This window comes from Berghia stephanieae, chromosome 7, assembly GCF_034508935.2.
Source record: "Berghia stephanieae isolate SIO BIC M18660-M18661 chromosome 7, UCSD_Bste_1.3, whole genome shotgun sequence".
Classification (NCBI taxonomy): Eukaryota; Metazoa; Mollusca; class Gastropoda; order Nudibranchia; family Aeolidiidae; genus Berghia; species Berghia stephanieae.
Genome location: NC_088366.1, coordinates 61,520,660 through 61,539,241, shown reverse-complemented (window position 1 = coordinate 61,539,241; position 18,582 = coordinate 61,520,660). Strand labels below are relative to the sequence as shown.

The following is an 18,582-nucleotide window of genomic DNA, read 5'->3' as shown; positions in this document are numbered from 1 at the left end:
AAATTGCATTTATGTCACTTTAAGTTACTGCATCCATTGTCATAAATAAAATATTGAAATCTTCAGCCAAATTTTATAGTTTAACTATAAAATCGACAATTAGCATTAGCATCAACATGATTCGACTTCATACCGTTTTGGACCGATTGATCACAATTTTTCAAAAACTATTTTTAATTCTAAGCAATTGGTATATTAACTCTCTCCTTACCAGCCATTTTCTGGATTTTCGCCAAAACTTCACATCCAACTAACACAAAACTAGATTTTTTTATCACTCAAATGCAACAGCAGTAAGTTCTTGCGATACATAATATCTTTAGCAAAACATGCTCTACAACACACTGTTCATTTTTTTAAAAAATTATGATGTACAAAAGCAATTTGAATAAGAAAAATGTTGGTTGTATCGTGACGAATGTGACGATTTTCCTGTAGTTGGTAAGGAGAGGGTTAAGTAAAAGTTTTGTAAGTGTATGGGGGAGTCTTGTATAAAAATTCCAACACAGCTTTGTAATATTAGTGTCAGTGTTTATTGATAAATAGATCTGAATTTGTTGGACTCGTTTATCATAGTGCACGTAGATATCCACATCTTGGGAATGATCTCTCCGTCGTGTTTCCTTGTTTAAAGCGGTATCTAGAAAGATAATAGAAATGATACAGTGCTAAATATATCATATGAGTCAATGAAGAGAAAGAGAAGTAAAGATAACTTTTACTGGTCATGTCAGAGAGAGAGAGAGAAAGAAAGAGAGAGAGAGAGAAAGAGAGAGAGAGAGAGAGATTGGTGTTGTTGGAAGTATAGAAAGACGCACACAGGCTTATATCGAACTCGCTTGTAACGAATTTACAGAAATAACGAGAAAGGCGCATAAAAGTTTCAATAAAATCATAATGCATAATAATAATAAGAAGAAGAAGAAGAAGAAGAAGAAGAAGAACAACAACAACAACAACAACAACAACAACAACAACAATAATAATAATAATAACAGTAAGAAGAATGATAATAATGACGATAATAAGAATACGAAAATGATGACGAAGAAGAAGAAGAAGAATGATGATAATAATAGTTATTGCTTTTATAGCTATGCTAATAATATAATAATAATAATAATAATAATAAAAATAATAATAATAATAATAATAGTAATAATAATAATAGTAATAATAATAATAATAATAATAATAATAATAATAATAATAATAACAATAATAATAATAATAATAATGATAATAACAATAACAATAATAATAATAATAATAATAATAATAATAAAAATAATAATAATAATAATAATAGTAATAATAATAATAGTAATAATAATAATAATAGTAATAATATGAAGATGATTATCTTACACTGGCAACGTCGGCTGGTCTTGAACACACAAACCTTCTCCTCTTGCCGCAACGCTTGTCATTCCAGCTTACCCTTCTGTTGCCGATCACTTCCAGACAGCGTTCATTTCGACGAAGATTGTTGGGCTCTTTTCGAGCCCATCGTTGGAAGTCACTCTGAAATAATCATTTATTTTCATTTGAAGTTACTCTGAAATTATTATAATATGTGACCCAACGTCTCAAAACGGTAATCCGTCGGGATGGACCAGATGCTAAAAACTTAAATTATAGTTAAACTCTTCAAAAATATGAAACGTTGGTATTTAGCACAGTAAAATATGATATTCCTGCTCCTATATAAGGCATATAAACTCAACTTAAGCATTATATTTCTGGCTACAAATTCCCTTTTCAGCATTTTAATCATCCCGACTTAATACCGTTTTGAGACGAGGGCTCACAATGACCCGTCGGGATGAATCATATCCCGAAAACTGAATTTAGAATTAAAATGGTAAGAAATACGGACTATGAGTTTTTTTCCAATGTAACAAATGACATTTATTCTCCTTTATGCCGAATAAAATTTAACCCCAAGTTTCATAATTGTGACTATAAATTCGATTTTCAACACCTGGGTCAACCCGACATAATACCGCTTTGAGAAGAAGGGTCACATATTTTCGTCGAAAGCTACTATTAGTATTAGTTTATCATTTTCAAATGTCATACACAGTTCTTGCTTATCTCTTCTATCCCTCTAAATCTCCAATTGTGCGGCTATGTGGTCTAGTGGTATGACACTCGCTTTCGGATCGGAAGGTCCTGGGTTTGAGCCTCGCGCTCGGCGCATAGTTGACTCCTTGGAAAAGGCTCTTTACTCACATTCTCTCACCGTGCTCGGGTGTAAAATGAGTACCTGGTCGTTAACAGCGTTGTCTGTGTCCTAAAAATTGTAATATCGCCTAACAGGCGTCATGTCTCCCGTCCTACATGTTAAATGTTGCTGTTGACCAGGGATCACTTGTAAAGCGCTTTGAGCACATTTAGTGGATATTGCGCTATATAAAGCTCAATCATTTTCAAATGTCATACACAGTTCTTGCTTATCTCTTCTATCCCTCTAAATCTCCAATTCCCTCACTATACGTAGCGGTCTGCCCCCGTTCTGGATTGAGACAAATTTCTCAGCAATTTATTCCCGTATGTTAAACCGCGTGTTTAGAAACCCTCTTCTGAAGGCCATGGTATGTATTTCGCTGATTTCACCTTCACAATATAATAATGTCTCTGTGTATAGTGAATCTAATTGGTATGTATTTGTCGTTTGTTTTTTTTTTTTCGGTGTTAAACTTCATCATCCAAGAGGATTGACAAAAAAAAAATAATTAATAAATAAATAAAATTCCCTTTATTCATCCCCAAGGGGTAATTTGCCTTTAGGGTCTATTCCAAGGGAAGACTGGAATAACCCAGGCATCCGCCGCAGAGCAGCGCCGCAAAGTGAGCTAGGGCGAGGTGATTTGCTCAAGGCCACACAGTGCAGCGGCGGGTGATCGAACTCGGTACCTTTCAGGTAGGAAGCAAAGACCGTACAGCTGAGCCACGCTGCCCCTGCTTATATTGTTGCAAACTGTACGTAGCCAATAGATCTTTTAGCAATAGAGCCGAGGGCCAGTTTCATCTGTGACTTTTGGATAGAGAAGGCTATCATTAATAAAAAAAAAAAGCCTTGTCTTTCAACTGGTGATATAATTTAATTCTACAGTATTTCAAGAAGCGAGAGACAATTACAGAAATCGTTTAAATTATTTTTCTCGACCGTAACTGGAATGTCTCGCCGAAAGAAAGACAGTCAAATGTGGCCCTTCGCCTCTAAACAGTATTAAGTCGGGTTGGTTAAGATGTTTAGTTAAGATCTGAGTTTGATCTTGGGGACGTCTTGTCGTAAAGTCAAAACGAGACATTCGTAATATCCTTTACACCAAAGACAAGCCAGAAATTTAGTATTCTGGGTGGGGTCCTAACCTCCTATAGTGGACAGGGAGGTACATACTGGGTCTTCTATCCCCTTATATCTGTTTTCCAACATGCTTTCTGTCTTTGTCTTGGAATGAGATTATTTGTTTTTGTCCTGGCCCTGGCTGGGAGGGAAACAGTCAAATGCATGGTTATTGTGTTGGGAGATGATATTTTTTTTCCTTGTACATCATCTCTCTGTTATGTATTATTATATTTGTTATTTTGAATATATAATGTAAGCATTTGAGTGTATTCCTCTTTGTTGGATTTTGTGCTTGTGTCCGGATGAGACTTGTAGGTGATCTCAAACTAATTACATTGGTGGTATGCTCTTTGAATCTACATCTGATCCCTATTTGTTCCCAGTTCCCCTATGTCTTACTTTTTCTTGGGTACTTTAATTGTAATTCTAGTACTTTTTACTGGCACTGATAGGAACCTAAATGTGTTGCAAGCGCCGTAAAACCCTTAAAAACAAAAACAAAACAGAAATTTAGTATTAGGAAGGGAGGTTGAAAATAATAAATTAATATGAATTTTAAAAACACAAATTTACCACTTTTTCTCCATTAACAAACACAAATTTATCGTCCTCATTTTCATCCCAGGCTCCAATCCAATACCTTTCTCTTCTTGATAGCAAAGCTGTGATGGGAGGAAAATGGAAAATGAATAATTGGCACATTGTATAATGGTAAATAAAAAATACATAATATGAAATTGAATGTAAGTTTCGATTTTATTTCAAGAAGAGATCAAATGAACGTTTCGGGTTTCCCCTTTTTCAACAAAACAGGATGTATGAAACACTACAGATGTAGTTGATAAAGGGGAAACCCGAAACGTTAATTTGATCTGTTCTTGTAATAAAATCGAAGCTTGCATTCAATTTCATATTATTTATTTCTTCGAGCATCGAGCAGCAACATTTACAATAGAAAATACAGTAAACATCGTTATACCGCTATGCTTGAAACGAAAAAAGTAATAGTATGGGATAGAACGAATAATTCTATCATTCATAATCTAGTTCTATTTCTATCTGCCCTTGTAATCCATGATAATTCGTTTAACTCACTCAATCCTAGAGATTTTTGCTACTTTTCAAAACTGGAAAAAAATGTATTAAAAATGAGCATGTGCATAGTTTTATTCAACTATCATTAACATGTAAAAACTTAAAAAAAAACAAAATAGCTTTAATACTACGCCTATAATTTGTCTCAGAAAAATGTAATAAATAGGCATGGGGTAAAAGTAACCCTGAGTATACTACGGATATAGTCGATGTTAGGTTTGAGTGAGTTAATTAAATTAAATTCTATGGACCTCATGCAGAAATGTTTGTTAGGGTCATTTAGAAAAACAAAAATTCGCGAAACAATCACAACACGCGCAGAGGCGCCAAAGTTGAGTTCTTGGAAAAGGCTCTTTACTTAGTCCATGGCCCGTATAAACATTGTCACTGTCGACAAAAAAACATGTCATATTGATTTACATACAGATGTCATGTCTCTCTCTCTCTCTCTCTCTCTCTCTCTCTCTCTCTCTCTCTCTCTCTCTCTCTCTGTATATATATATATATATATATATATATATATATATATATATATATATATATATATATATATACATACATACAGGGTGTCCATAGAGTCTGGACAAATAGGATAGTTAATTTTGAATACTATTTTGAAAAATATTTAACTTTACTTTGTCCAGGCTTTACGGACACCCTGTATATATATATATATATATATATATATATATATATATATATATATATATATATATGTGTGTGTGTGTGTGTGTGTGTGTGTGTGTGTGTGTGTGTGTGTGTGTGTGTGTATGTACAATGCTGCTTGTAAAGGGCTTTGACCACATTGAATGGATCTTCTTCTTATTATTCTTTAAAAATAAATAAAATTCTCTTTATTCATCCTATAGGGGATATTTGTCTCTAGGGTCTATTCCAAGTGAAGACTGGAATGACCCAGGAGTTAGCCGCAGTGCAGCGCCGCAAATTGAACTAGGGCGAGGTGACTTGCTCAAGGCGCAGCAGCGGGTGATCGAACTCGGTACCTTCTTCTTCTTCTTCTTCTTCTTCTTCTTATTATTATTATTATTATTATTATTATTATTATTATTATTATTATTATTATTATTATTATTATTATTATTATTATTATTATTATTATTATTAGTATTATTATTCTCCCACTCCTCCATTTAAACCCACTGATTTAGTCGGACTGAGCACAACTGTCGATGTTGCATATCCAAAAAATAAACATGGTGATAGTCTATAGAACATATTTTAAGTATATGAAAGCTCACTCTTTTGTTTGTTTGTTTGTTTATTTTTTTCACGTGGTTTCTCAAAAATGACCATAATTTTAACAAAGAAGACTTCTTCTTCTTCTTCTAGGTTCCATGCCTGGTCCAGGCTTCGGATACTGCATGAATTATCTCTCTCCATTCCTCCCTGTCTCTTGCTTTTTCAAACAGCTCTTGGATTGTTAGGTTGGTGAAGCCCTTCAGTTGGTCTATGAGTGTTTTACTTTGTCTCCCCCGGGCGCGTTTACCAGGTATTTTTCCACAACTTGCCAGGTATTCATTCTTATCTTTCCTTACTATGTGTCCGAAAAAGGATAGTTGTCCATCCGCTATTAAGGGCATTAGTTTCCTTTGTTGGTATGTTTGTTTTAGCACTTCTTCGTTCGTTTTGTGTGCAGTATACGATATTCTCTGCATCCTTCTCAAGCACCACATTTCAAAAGCTTCAATGTTCTTTTGTGTTTCTGCATTTGTAGTCCAGCTTTCGCATCCGTATAACAAGATTGGCCACACGTAGCACTTCAAGACTCGGAATCAAATCCCGAACGACATCTGTTTGTTTTTCAAAATGTTTCCCAGGTCCATGAAGGCCTGTTTGGCTTGAGTTATTCTTGCTCGTATGTCTCGGTTACATCTTCCATCTGTTGTCACTATTGAACCCAGGTATTTAAAACTTTCTACGTTGGTAAGTTGCTCGCCGTGAATCGTTATATTGCAGGTGTTGTTGTTTTCGGGGTTTTTCTGTATTACCATGCATTCCGTTTTGGTGATATTCACTTCCATTCCCTTGGCTTCACTATCTACTACCACTTTGTCAACAATCTTTTGAAGTTGGATTTCTGATGTTGCAATGAGTACCGTATCGTCTGCGTATCTTATATTATTTATGTTGTGACCTCCTACTTTTATTCCCTCCATATTAGTTATGCCCCTCATGATTGTTTCTTGGTATAGATTAAACAGATCTGGTGAGGCAACACACCCTTGACGGACTAGTGAGTGTTAAATAAAATTTTAAAAAGATAAAATTGAGCTTTATATAGCGAAATATCCACTAAATGTGCTCAAAGCGCTTTACAAGGGGTCCCTGGTCAACAGCAACATTTAACATGTAGGACTACGGGACATGAGTGTTATGACTGACATTTACCTCTGACAAACCGTGATGTTTCCTTATTGTTGATGACCACTAAGTCACCTCCACTGTTCTGACACGTTGATCTAGCGCTGGACCAGGATTGTCTGTTCTCGAACGCTTGGACACAAATCTTCCCATCTTCGTACAAGTTCCAGTCAGGTGGGCATTCCACTAGAATGGAAGGAGACATTATTTTTTTAATGTCATATTACTATTACATATTATTTCATACTCGTGAATCATCCACAGAAAGAGAAAAAAATGAAAAGAAAAGAGACTAAAATTCCCTTTATTCATCCGCAAGGGGAAATTATGTGTCTTTAGGGTCTATTCCAAAGGATTATTATTATTATTATTATTATTATTATTATTATTATTATTATTATTATTATTATTATTATTATTATTGTTATTGTTATTATTATTATTATTATTATTATTGTTATTATTATTATTATTATTATTATTATTATTATTATTATTATCATTATTGTTATTATTATTATTATTATTATTGTTGTTGTTGTTATTATTATTATTATTATTATTATTATTATTATTATTATTGTTATTATTATTATTATTATTATGATTATGATTATTATTATTATTATCATCATTATTATTGTTATTGTTATTATTATTATTATTATTATTATTATTATTATTATTATTATTATTATTATTATTATTATTGTTATTATTATTATTATTATTATTATTATTATTATTATTATTATTATTATTATTATTATTATTATTATTATTATTGTCTCAAACCACCACCGTGGAAAAAGAAACAAAAATCCATAACCATCCACAAGAAAAACAGTCGAAGCAATAATGACAATGCTCAAACCCTAAAGATGATCGATAAAAAGTACCCAATGACCAACTGGATAAGAGTTTATACAGATGGCTCAGTTTCTGGCCCCCTCATGAATGGAGGTGCTGGTGCACTCATACACTGGACAGATAAAACAGAAACAAAAATATCTGTATCAGTGGGTTTAATGTGCACAAGTACTAAAACTGAAGAAAAAGCCATCCTCAATGCAACAAAAGAACTATCCAGAGATCACAGAATATACGAGAAAAATGTGGTTTACTTGACAGACTCTGATGATGCTCTCCGGTCTATTGAAAATTACCAGGACTCTGAAGCCGCACACACTGTGGAGGCCCTTGAGGGCTTATCTGATAAAACAGGAAAAATTGTGCTGCAGTGGATTCCAAGTCATGTAGGTATATATGGAAATGAAATTGCCGATCAACTGGCCAAAGAAGGAGCCCAAAAGGAACAACCGAAGTCGTCAATCACTTACCATCAGCAAAAGAAAATAATAAAGCTAAAAATAGACAAAGAAAGGAATGACACACACCTGGAACACAACAAGCAGGATCCAATCCATGCCATTCAGCGAAGTAGCCAAGTCACTCTATTCCGCCTCCGAACAGGACACAATAGACTAAGAGGACATATGTTTACAAAGCTAGGTATTGGAACAACCCCTTATTGCCCATGTGGAACCGACCATGAAACCACTTTACATGTGCTTATGGATTGCCCATTATACAACGTGCAACGTTCGAACCACTGGGTCACCCCTACAACACTCAACACAAAGCTCTATGGTGAGGCTGAGGACCTAAAGCGGACCACAGACTTCATAGCAGATATCGGACTGCAGCCATAGATGTCCATCAGAGGAACGAAGAAGAAGAAGAAGAATTATTGTTATTATTATTATTATTATTATTATCATTATTATTATTATTATTATTATTATTATTATTATTATTATTATTATTATTATTATTATTATTATTATTATTATTATTATTATTATTGTTATTGTTATTATTATTATTATTATTATTATTATTATTATTATTATTATTTATTATTATTATTATTATTATTATTATTATTGTTATTATTATTATTATTATCATTATTATTATTATTATTATTATTATTATTATTATTATTAGATGATGATGATTTATTTTCCCCAAAGGATCAAATGAATATCGCAGTCAATCGCAGTGCAGCGACGAAACTAATTGCTCGGTATACTTACCTAGTCTTTAGCCGAGAGGGAAGCAGTCAAATGTATTGGTAGTTCTTTCTTTTTTTTTTTTTTTCTTTTTTTTTCGAGAGAGAGAGATTATATTCTTTCCATGTGAATCATCTCTCTATTCACTCACTCACTCAATCTATCCCATGACCGGTTGGTCGTCGGGGGGACTTTCGGGATGCAGACTTCACGATTCGACGCCACTCATCACGGTCTTGGGCCTTCATCATTAGATTGTTCTCCGTCAATCCTGTCCAATCTTTAATGTTATCCTGCCACACTTTCCTCTGTCTTCCTATATTATCTCTCTATTATGTATTTTTATTGTTATAGGTTTGCTTTGGATATCTGGTATGTATTGTGTAAGCATTTGATTGAGTTTATCCTTCATAGTTGGATCCTTTTCATATTATGCCTGGATAGGACTCTTAGGTAATATTAAAATAGGCACATTGGTGGATTGTGCTGCTATGTGGTCTTGTGGTATGACACTCGCTTTGGATTGAAAAGTCCTGGGTTCGAGCCTCGCTCGGCGCATAGTGGAGTCCTTGGAAAAGGCGCTTTACTCACATTCTCTCGCCATACTTAGGTGTAAAATGAGTACCTGGCCGTTGACAGCGTTGTCTCTGTCCGAAAAAATTGCAATATCGCCTAACAGGCGTCATGTCCCGTCTTACATGTTGCTGTTGGCCAGGGACCCCTTGTAAAGCGCTTTGAGCACTTTTAGTGGATATTGCGCTTAATAAAAAAAGCTCAATGGCTGATGGATCCTCTGTTCCCCTGTCTTACTTTTTCTTTGATGCTTTTAACTTCAGATCTATAACTTTTCCCTTTTCATCTTCCAAAGACTCAACTATGCCTCGAGCGAGGCTCGAACCCAGGACCTTCCGATCCGAAAGCGAGTGTCATACAGTCATACCACTAGACCACATAGCCGCACAAACTCCCTAAATAACAAAATGTTATATTTCAAACCACTTACACATCATTTGTGCCGGTAACTGACACACGAAGTAACGTTTCTTACTGCATCTTTTGTCGTTCCAAGACCCGTAGTTGTTGCCAATCATTTCAACGCATCTCTCATCTCCACCGTGGTTGCTGGGTTCGTTGTTAGCCCATCGCCTATACGAAGACTATAAAATCAAATCAAATATGTGACCCATCGCCTCAAAGCGGTATTAAGTCGGAATGATTAAAGTGCTAAAAATAGACTTTATAATCAAAATTATTCGATTTGTGTTGAGTTTGTATGTCTTATTGCGGAGGATGAACCAGATATTTTAGATAGAGTGCTAAAATCCAAGATTTCATATTTTTGACCCTTCGTCTCAAAACGGTATTATGTCGGGATGAACCAGATGCTTAAAAGTCAATTAACGTCAAACTGGTCAAAAATATGAAACGTTGGTATTTAGCACAGTAAAATATGATATTCTTTCTCCTCTATAAAGCAAACAAACTCAACTTAAGAAGTCTGATATTTCTGGCTACAAATTATATTTGCAGCATCTTAATCATCCCGACTTAATACTGTTTTGAGACGAAGGGTCACATTTTTGAATAGATTGATTTTAATTTGACTTTTTATCATCTGGTCCATCCCGACAAAATACCGTTTTAAGACGACTGGTCACATATGACCGATCATATGGAAACAGTTTTTTAAGGGTTGCCCTGATTCTTCAAATTGATTGGACTGAAAATAAGTTATGCATTTATTGAGAAAAGTGAGTTTTCTTTCAAACCTGGGAGTTGAAGCAAGTCTCAAAGGAAGTCTCAGGTCTCAAAGTTTTTGATAAGGCGGGGGTCATTCAAATCGATCGATATTTGAAGGACGAGTTTTCTGGTCAAATTTTCAAATACTACGTGTCTATCTAGAGTATGGCTGTTAAGTTAACTTATTTATTATGTCTAATATCAATTTCCACCATCTAATATAGATAGAATGAAGTTGACGTCACTCTGGTCTTTATTATTGTTTTTTGCCATCCAGTAATACTCACTAAACGGTATTATCCAGACTATAGATAGAATGCGCTTGGCCAAGGAGTTCACAACATTGCCATCCGGAAGTATAACGGACCAACACACAAACTCTGTGTAACCATGAACTTTTATAGTCTGGTTAATACAGTTTAGTGAGAACAACTCACAAACGCGGATGGAAAAAACAATAACAAAGGCCTGAGTGACGTCATCTGCATACTATCTATAAAAGTTCGTGATTAGACATAGTTTTGTGTGTTGGTCCGTTACACTTCCGGATGGCAATGTTATGAATTCTTTGCCAATTGCCATTGATGACAATGTTGATGGTGGTAGTGGTGGTGATATCGACGATCATGACTGGATTATAAGTGGTGGATAAGAAGGAGATGGAGAAGCAGCAGTAGCATTTGACGTCGTCGTCGTCGTCGTCGTCGTCGTAGTAGTAGTAGTAGTAGTAGTAGTAGTAGTAGTAGTAGTAGTAGTAGTAGTAATAGTAGTAGTAGTAGTGGTGGTGGTAGTAGTAGTAGTAGTAGTAGTAGTAGTAGTAGTAGTAGTAGTAGTAGTAGTAGTAGTAGTAGTAGTAGTAGTAGTAGTAGTAGTAGTAGTTTAGTTAGTATAGTAGTAGTATAGTAGTAGTAGTAGTAGATAGTAGTATAGTAGTAGTGTGAGTAGTGGTGTAGTAGTAGTAGTAGTAGAGTATGTAGGTTGTTGTTGTTGTAGTATAGATAGTAGTGTTGTTGTTGAGTTGTAGTAGTATAAGTATATAGTAGTAGTAGTAGTATATTGTTTGTAGTAATAGTAATAGTATTGGTATGTAGTATAGTGTAGTAGTGTGGATAATTATAGTATGTCGTAGTGGTATTAGTAATAGTTATAGTGGTAAAGTAGTAAGTAGTATGTAGTAGAGTATAGTAGTATAGTGTTGTGTTTGTTGTTGTTGTTGTTGTAGTAGTAGAATAGTAGTATGAGTGGTGTGGTGTAGTAGTAGTAGTAATTGTAGTAGTAGTTAGTAAGTAGTAGTAGTATAGTAGTAAAAATAGTAGTGTAATAGTGGTGGTGGTAGTAGTAGTAGTAGAATGTAATAGTAGTAGTAGTAGTAGTAGTCTAATAGTGTAATAGTGGTGTGGTAGTAGTAGTAGTAGTAGTACTAGTAGTATGTAGTAGTAGTGTTAGTAGTAAGTATTAGTGGTAGTAGTGAGTATTAGTATAAGTAGTATGTATATAGTTATTGTAGTATATATTAGTAGTAGTAGTATATATAGTGTAGTATTAGTGTATAGTATTTAGTAATAGTAGTAGTAGTATTTAGTTAGTAAGTTGAAAGGAAAGTAGTAGTATAAGTACAGTAGTATAGTATAGTATAGTAATTGTAGTAGTATGTTTTGTTGTAGTTGTAGTAGTAGTAGTATAGTAGTAGTAGTATAGTAGTATAGTAGTAGTTTTTATGTAGTAATAAAATAGTATTGGTAGTATAGTAATAGTAGTAGTAGAGTTGTAGTAGTATTAGTAGTATAGTCGTATGAATAGTAATAGTTATAGTGGTATAGTAGTTAGTAGTAGTAGTAGATTAAGTAGTATAGTAGTAGTATTAGTAGAAAGAAGAAGATAGTATAGTATAGTATAGTAGTATATATAGTAGTATAGTAGTAGTAGTATAGTAGTTTAGTAGTAGTAGTATTGTTGTTGTAGTTGTAGTAGTAGTAGTAGTAGTAGTAGTAGTAGTAGTTGTTGTTGTTGTAGTAATAGTAATAGTATTGGTAGTTGTAGTAGTAGTAGTAGTAGTAGTAGTTGTGGTAGTATTAGTAGTAGTAGTCGTAGTGGTAATAGTAATAGTTATAGTGGTATAGTAGTAGTAGTAGTAGTAGTAGTAGTAGTAGTAGTAGTAGTAGTAGTTGTAGTAGTAGTAATAGTAGTGGTAGTTGTAGTAGTAGTAGTAGTAGTAGTAGTAGTAGTAGTATAGTAGTAGTAGTAGTAGTAGTAGTAATAGTAGTAGTAGTGGTGGCGGTTGTAGTAGTAGTAGTAGTAGTAGTATAGTAGTAGTATGTAGTAGTAGTAGTAGTAGTAGTAGTAGTAGTAGTTGTAGTAGTAGTAATAGTAGTGGTAGTTGTAGTAGTAGTAGTAGTAGTAGTAGTAGTAGTAGTAGTAGTAGTAGTAGTAGTAGTAGTAGTAGTAATAGTAGTAGTAGTGGTGGCGGTTGTAGTAAGTAGTAGTAGTAGTAGTAGTAGTAGTAGTAGTAGTAGTAGTAGTAGTAGTAGGAGTAGTAGTAGTAGTAGTAGTAGTTGTTGTAGTAGTAGTAGTAGTTGTAGTAATGGTAATAGTATTGGTTGTTGTAGTAGTAGTAGTAGTTGTGGTAGTATTAGTAGTAGTAGTCGTAGTGGTAATAGTAATAGTTATAGTGGTAAGTAGTAGTAGTAGTAGTAGTATAGTAGTAGTAGTAGTATAGTAGTAGTAGTAGTAGTAGTAGTAGTTGTAATAGTGGTGGTGGTGATAGTAGTATAGTAGTAGTAGTAGTAGTAGTATAGTAGTATAAGTAGTAGTAGTAGTGGTGGTGGGAGTAGTAGTAGTAGTAGTAGTAGTAGTAGTAGTAGTAGTAGTAGTAGTAGTAGTATAGTATAGTAGTAGTAGTAGTAGTAGTAGTAGTAGTAGTAGGTAGTGGTAGTAGTAGTAGTAGTAATAGTAGTGGTAATAGTGGTGGTGGTAGTAGTAGTAATAGTAGTAGTAGTAGTAGTAGTAGTATAGTAGTAGGTAGTAGTAGAGTAGTATAGTAGTAGTAGTAGTAGTGGTGGTGGTGGTAGTGGTAGTATAATAGTAGTAGTAGTAGTAGTAGTAGTAGTAGTAGTAGTAGTAGTAGATAGTAGTAGTAGTAGTAATAGTAGTGGTAATATGTGGTGGTAGTAGTATAGTAGTAGTAGTAGTAGTAGTAGTAGTAGTAGTAGTAGTAGTAGTATATGGTGTGGTGGTGGTGGTGGTAGTAGTAGTAGTAGTAGTAGTAGTAGTAGTAGTAGTATAGTAGTAGTAGTAGTAATAGTAGTAGTATATAGTAGTAGTAGTAGTAGTAGTAGTAGTAGTAGTAGTAGTAGTAGTAGTTGTTGTTGTTGTTGTTGTAGTAGTAAAATAGAAGTTATTGATGATGGTGGTGGTGATGGTAGTGGTTGTGGTGGATAAAGGAAGAGGGAGAATAATGATGACAACAACGACATACATACAAAACAACTCACCACAACTGTGCCATCCAAATACTTGTACTCTCCATCATTGTCCTCGTCAGAGATGCCAATCCAATACCTCTGACGGGCCTTCAAAAGTCCTGGAAATGGAAAGGAGGGGGACCGGTATATAAGATGGCTCTGTGGTCTTGTGGTATGACATTCGCTTTCGGATCGGAATGTCCAGGGTTCGAGCCTCGCGTTCGGCGCATAGTTGAGTCATTGGAGAAGGCTCTTTACTCACATTCTCTCACCGTACTCAGGTGTAAAATGAGTACCTGGCTGTTAACAGCGTTGTCTGTGTCCAAAAAAATGTAATATCGCCTAACAGGTGTCATGTCCCGTCCTACATGTTAAATGTTGCTGTTGACCAGGGACCCATTGTAATGCGCTTTGAGCACATTTAGTGGATATTGCGCTATCTATATAAAGCTCAATTTTTTTATTTTTTTTTTTAACATTCACGGGATTCTAAGTTTCATTTTAAAAATGTAAGTGAATTCTGCTTCTTCAAGCTTGAAAGTGAAAGTGAAAAGACAGTGATGAAGAAGTACATTGTCCGCTCCAGCCAGTTTATTCATAATCGAGGCGAATGGTGTAAACGTTTCGGGTTTCCCCTTAATCAATAGACAAAACAATAAATAATACACAGAACACAAGGTATTAACGGTTATAAAGACTATAGAATAATGCATGATTCACAAATTATATTAATATTATATTGTGATCTCAATTTTGTGGTTTCTAAGAAACGCATGTAAATATCTCTCCTTTATATATATATATATATATATATATATATATATATATATATATATATATATATATATAAGTAACGACTACTAGAGTAGTGCGTTTTCACTAACGCTACAACTAACTGCAATCTTAGTGAAAACGGTAGAAACAGATTGGCAAGCTATAGATAGAATGCGCTTGGCCAAGGAGTTCACAACATTGCCATCCGGAAGTATAACGGACCAACACACAAACTCTGTGTAACCATGAACTTTTATAGTCTGGTTAATACAGTTTAGTGAGAACAACTCACAAACGCGGATGGCAAAAACAATAACAAATGCCTGAGTGACGTCATCTGCATACTATCTATACTGACACCGGCCTTCTTCTGTAAAGGGCGAGCAATGTTTTAGAAACACAACGTGGACATATTGACGACCAAAGGCACGCAATCAGGAGAAATACCTTGAGTTAATTTACTCACATTCTCTCACCGTACTCAGGTGTAAAATGAGTACCTGGCCGTTAACAGCGTTGTCTCTGTCCGAATTTTTTTTGAAATATCGCCTAACAAGCGTCATGTCTCGTTCTACATGTTACGTGTTGCTGTTGGTCAGGGACCTCTTGTAAAGCGCTTTGAGCACGTTTAGTGGATATTGCGCTATATAAAAGCTCAAGTTTTTTTCTTTTTTGTTTTTTTTAAATCGGGTTTGCTAGGAAGTTACTCTCTCTCTCTCTCTCTCTCTCTCTCTCTCTATATATATATATATATATATATATATATATATATATATATATATGTGTGTGTGTGTGTGTGTGTTTGTGTGTGTGTGTGTGTGTGTGTGGCCAATCGTAGCCCTCGTTATGTTATAGCCTGATACTGAAATCCGAAAGGACTGGCTGTTTGACGTCATAATTTGGTTTTTGCACCGCCTATTGAGTTGTCGTTAGTAGAGCTCATGGAAACAAGTTATTTCATTGGTCGAACTATTGAATACAACTCACGATTTGTTTTCTTTTGTAGCAAAAGACTGGCATTTTGACGTCATTTTTTGGTCAGTATCAGGCCATAACTTTACGGAGGCCACGGGTCAATCCCCTCTCTTACTTTTAATAGTGTGAGTAGTTTGGACATGCTTGATGATGGCAAGATATGCCCCGACTCCCTTGCAAGCCTCCTTGGCTTGGTTCCAGGTCTTTCTTACAACGTATGGCTTCACACAGGTCTCCGAGGTTTTGTCAAAGGTCCACGAGTCTGGACATTCGAAGCCCGATTCTGTAGATGTTCAAGGGGAGAAACTATGGTGATGATGATGATGATGATGATGATGATGATGATGATGATGATGATGATGATGATGATGATGGAAGTGATGGTGATGATGATTAAATAAATAAATAAAAATTAAATTAAATTAAATTCCCTTTATTCACACCATAGGGGAAATGTGTCTCTTGGGTATATATAATCCAAGGGAAGACTGGAATAACCCAGGCGTTAGCCGCAGTGCAGCGCCGCAAATTGAGCTAGGGCGAGGTGGCTTGCTCAAGGCGCAGCAGCGTGTGATCGAACTCGGTACCTTTCGTGTACGAAGCAAAGACCGTACCGCTGAGCCACGCTGCCCCCAATGATAATAATGAGGAGGAGAAGATCATCATCACCAGACAAAGAAAGGTCCACGAATCCGGACATTCGAAGCCCGATTCTGTGGATGTTGAAGTTGAAGGGGAAGAATTATGATGGAGATGGGGATGATGATGGTGTTGTTGGGGGCAGCGTGGCTCAGCGGTACGGTCTTTGCTTCGTACCCGAAAGGTACCGAGTTCGATTACCCGCTGCGCTGTTTGGCCTTGAGCAAGTCACCTCGCCCTAGCTCAATTTGCGGCGCTGCACTGCGGCTGACGCCTGGGTTATTCCAGTCTTCCCTTGGAATAGACCCTAAAGACATATTTCCCCTACGGGATGAATAAAGGGAATTTTTTTTTTTTATTGGTGGTGTAGTGATGATGGTGGTGGTGATGGTGGTGATAGTGGTGGAAGTGGTAATGGCTACTATGTTGATGGAGACGACGGTGTTTGTGGAGGTGGTTGAGGCATTTGGGAGGATGATGAGAATAGGAGAATAACTAAACATTAAAAAATGAACATGAAGACAAAGCTTACCGTGTAGAAGAGCCTTACAAAAAGGCATCCCCAAAAGTATAAGGTACAACAGCAGCATTATCACTCGTTGTTGTTATAGTCAATTCTAGATGAAAGATAGATAATGCCATGAATACACACACCTTCATGTCAATGTTTCGATCTTAGGCAGGGCTAACCCACACCGGAGACTGACTCCGACGACTCGGCACTGCCGTCCTCTGCGGTCTTCTGAATAAAGTGAGTGGAGCAGGCGCTTGTCTTCTGGCACTTTCCTACTCACTTCATCTCTTGTTGTTATTCTGGATAAAGTGAAGAGCTGCTAGACTTACCCATACCAAGCACTCGGCGGCCTCTGACGTTCTTTTTTTACGAGCTTGGTATGGGTAGGTCTAGCGGCTCTTCTCTTTATTCTTAGTATGTTGTCCGTGCCCGACGTCTTTATCCGGAAGACGACTGTGCCGTGTTGTCGGAATCAGTCTCCGGTGTGGTTTAGCCCTCTCTTAAAGGCTCCATACACGCACGGTTTTGATAGGCGTTCGAACCACGATCAGGCAAACCGGGGTGAAAACGCAATGTGTGTGGCCAAATACCTGGCCGATAAACCTAGGGACGGTCCATTGCTCATAAAGCCCGCTTTGCTTAATAAGTGTTGTCAAGGGACGTCTGATATTTACAAATGTATAATTTATAATTATTGTTAAATAATATTATTTTTAAAAAAATAGATAGATGAGTAATTAAGTAAATAGATAATACATAAACAAATGGTTTTAAAAGGATAATATTTGGATAGGGGAGGTAGGTAGGGTAGGGGGGGGGGGGGGAGGTGGATTACAAATGATGAAGAGGTCTGTATCTATATATATTTTTCAAAAATTATTCATTGAGAAATTATTATTCAGTGCTGGTGGAAATAAAAAGTAAATAAATAGGAGGAAAATATTGAACGATTGCATTTATGCCCCATCCATTTTTACTGCATTAACCTCGTCCATTTTAGAGCAATTGAGATGATAAACTAACATTGGTACTCTAGTTTACTTGTGATAAATAACAATGTGAAATTGAATGTAAGCTTCGATTTCATTACAAAACATTGATGGGCAGGAAACAGTATGCTCCTTTGTAGGGAGCATACTATTTCTTGCCCATCAATGTTTTGTTTATAATTTATCTTAACGCCACTACCACATTATCTCCATTCATCTGTAGTGTTTCATTCATTGTGTTTTGTTGATAAAGGGGAAACCCGAAACGTTCATTTGATCTGTTTTTGTAATTAAATCGAAGCTTACATTCAATTTCACATTGTTATTTATTTCTTCGAGCTCCGAGCAGCAACATTTACATTAGTTTACTTGTGGAAAGTGGGGAACTGCACCTGTTTGTTTTACCAAACATCAAGTTTCTCACTGACAGTACGTTTGATTGGGAAAAATATATTTTTTAACCCAACAGCTATCATGGCCGATTTTAAATGGACTTAATGCATGACTTTTGTCATGATAATATTATGACAACTGTCATTTCCATCGCTTTCGGTAAGAGATTAGTAACTGCCCTGAGATTCTA

At 35.6% G+C, this 18,582-nt stretch overlaps 1 protein-coding gene across 2 annotated transcripts in view; it reads right to left on the bottom strand.

The window, feature by feature from the left end:
* Nucleotides 1-510: 510 nt before the first annotated feature.
* Nucleotides 511-18,582, bottom strand: part of LOC144976282 (macrophage mannose receptor 1-like) — a 20,327-nt gene continuing 2,255 nt past the window's right edge. The window contains exons 2-9 of one of the 2 annotated variants that reach the window (XM_078920477.1): nucleotides 17,029-17,113; nucleotides 15,973-16,140; nucleotides 14,139-14,227; nucleotides 9,911-10,064; nucleotides 6,860-7,018; nucleotides 3,929-4,017; nucleotides 1,369-1,524; nucleotides 511-640 (exon numbers count right to left, since the gene is read on the bottom strand). In XM_078920477.1, the coding sequence (XP_078776603.1) occupies nucleotides 629-640; nucleotides 1,369-1,524; nucleotides 3,929-4,017; nucleotides 6,860-7,018; nucleotides 9,911-10,064; nucleotides 14,139-14,227; nucleotides 15,973-16,140; nucleotides 17,029-17,086 (885 nt within the window). In that variant the 5' untranslated portion in view covers nucleotides 17,087-17,113 and the 3' untranslated portion in view covers nucleotides 511-628. The remainder of the gene's footprint in view (nucleotides 641-1,368; nucleotides 1,525-3,928; nucleotides 4,018-6,859; nucleotides 7,019-9,910; nucleotides 10,065-14,138; nucleotides 14,228-15,972; nucleotides 16,141-17,028; nucleotides 17,114-18,582) is intronic. The other variant, XM_078920475.1, reaches the window with a different exon arrangement.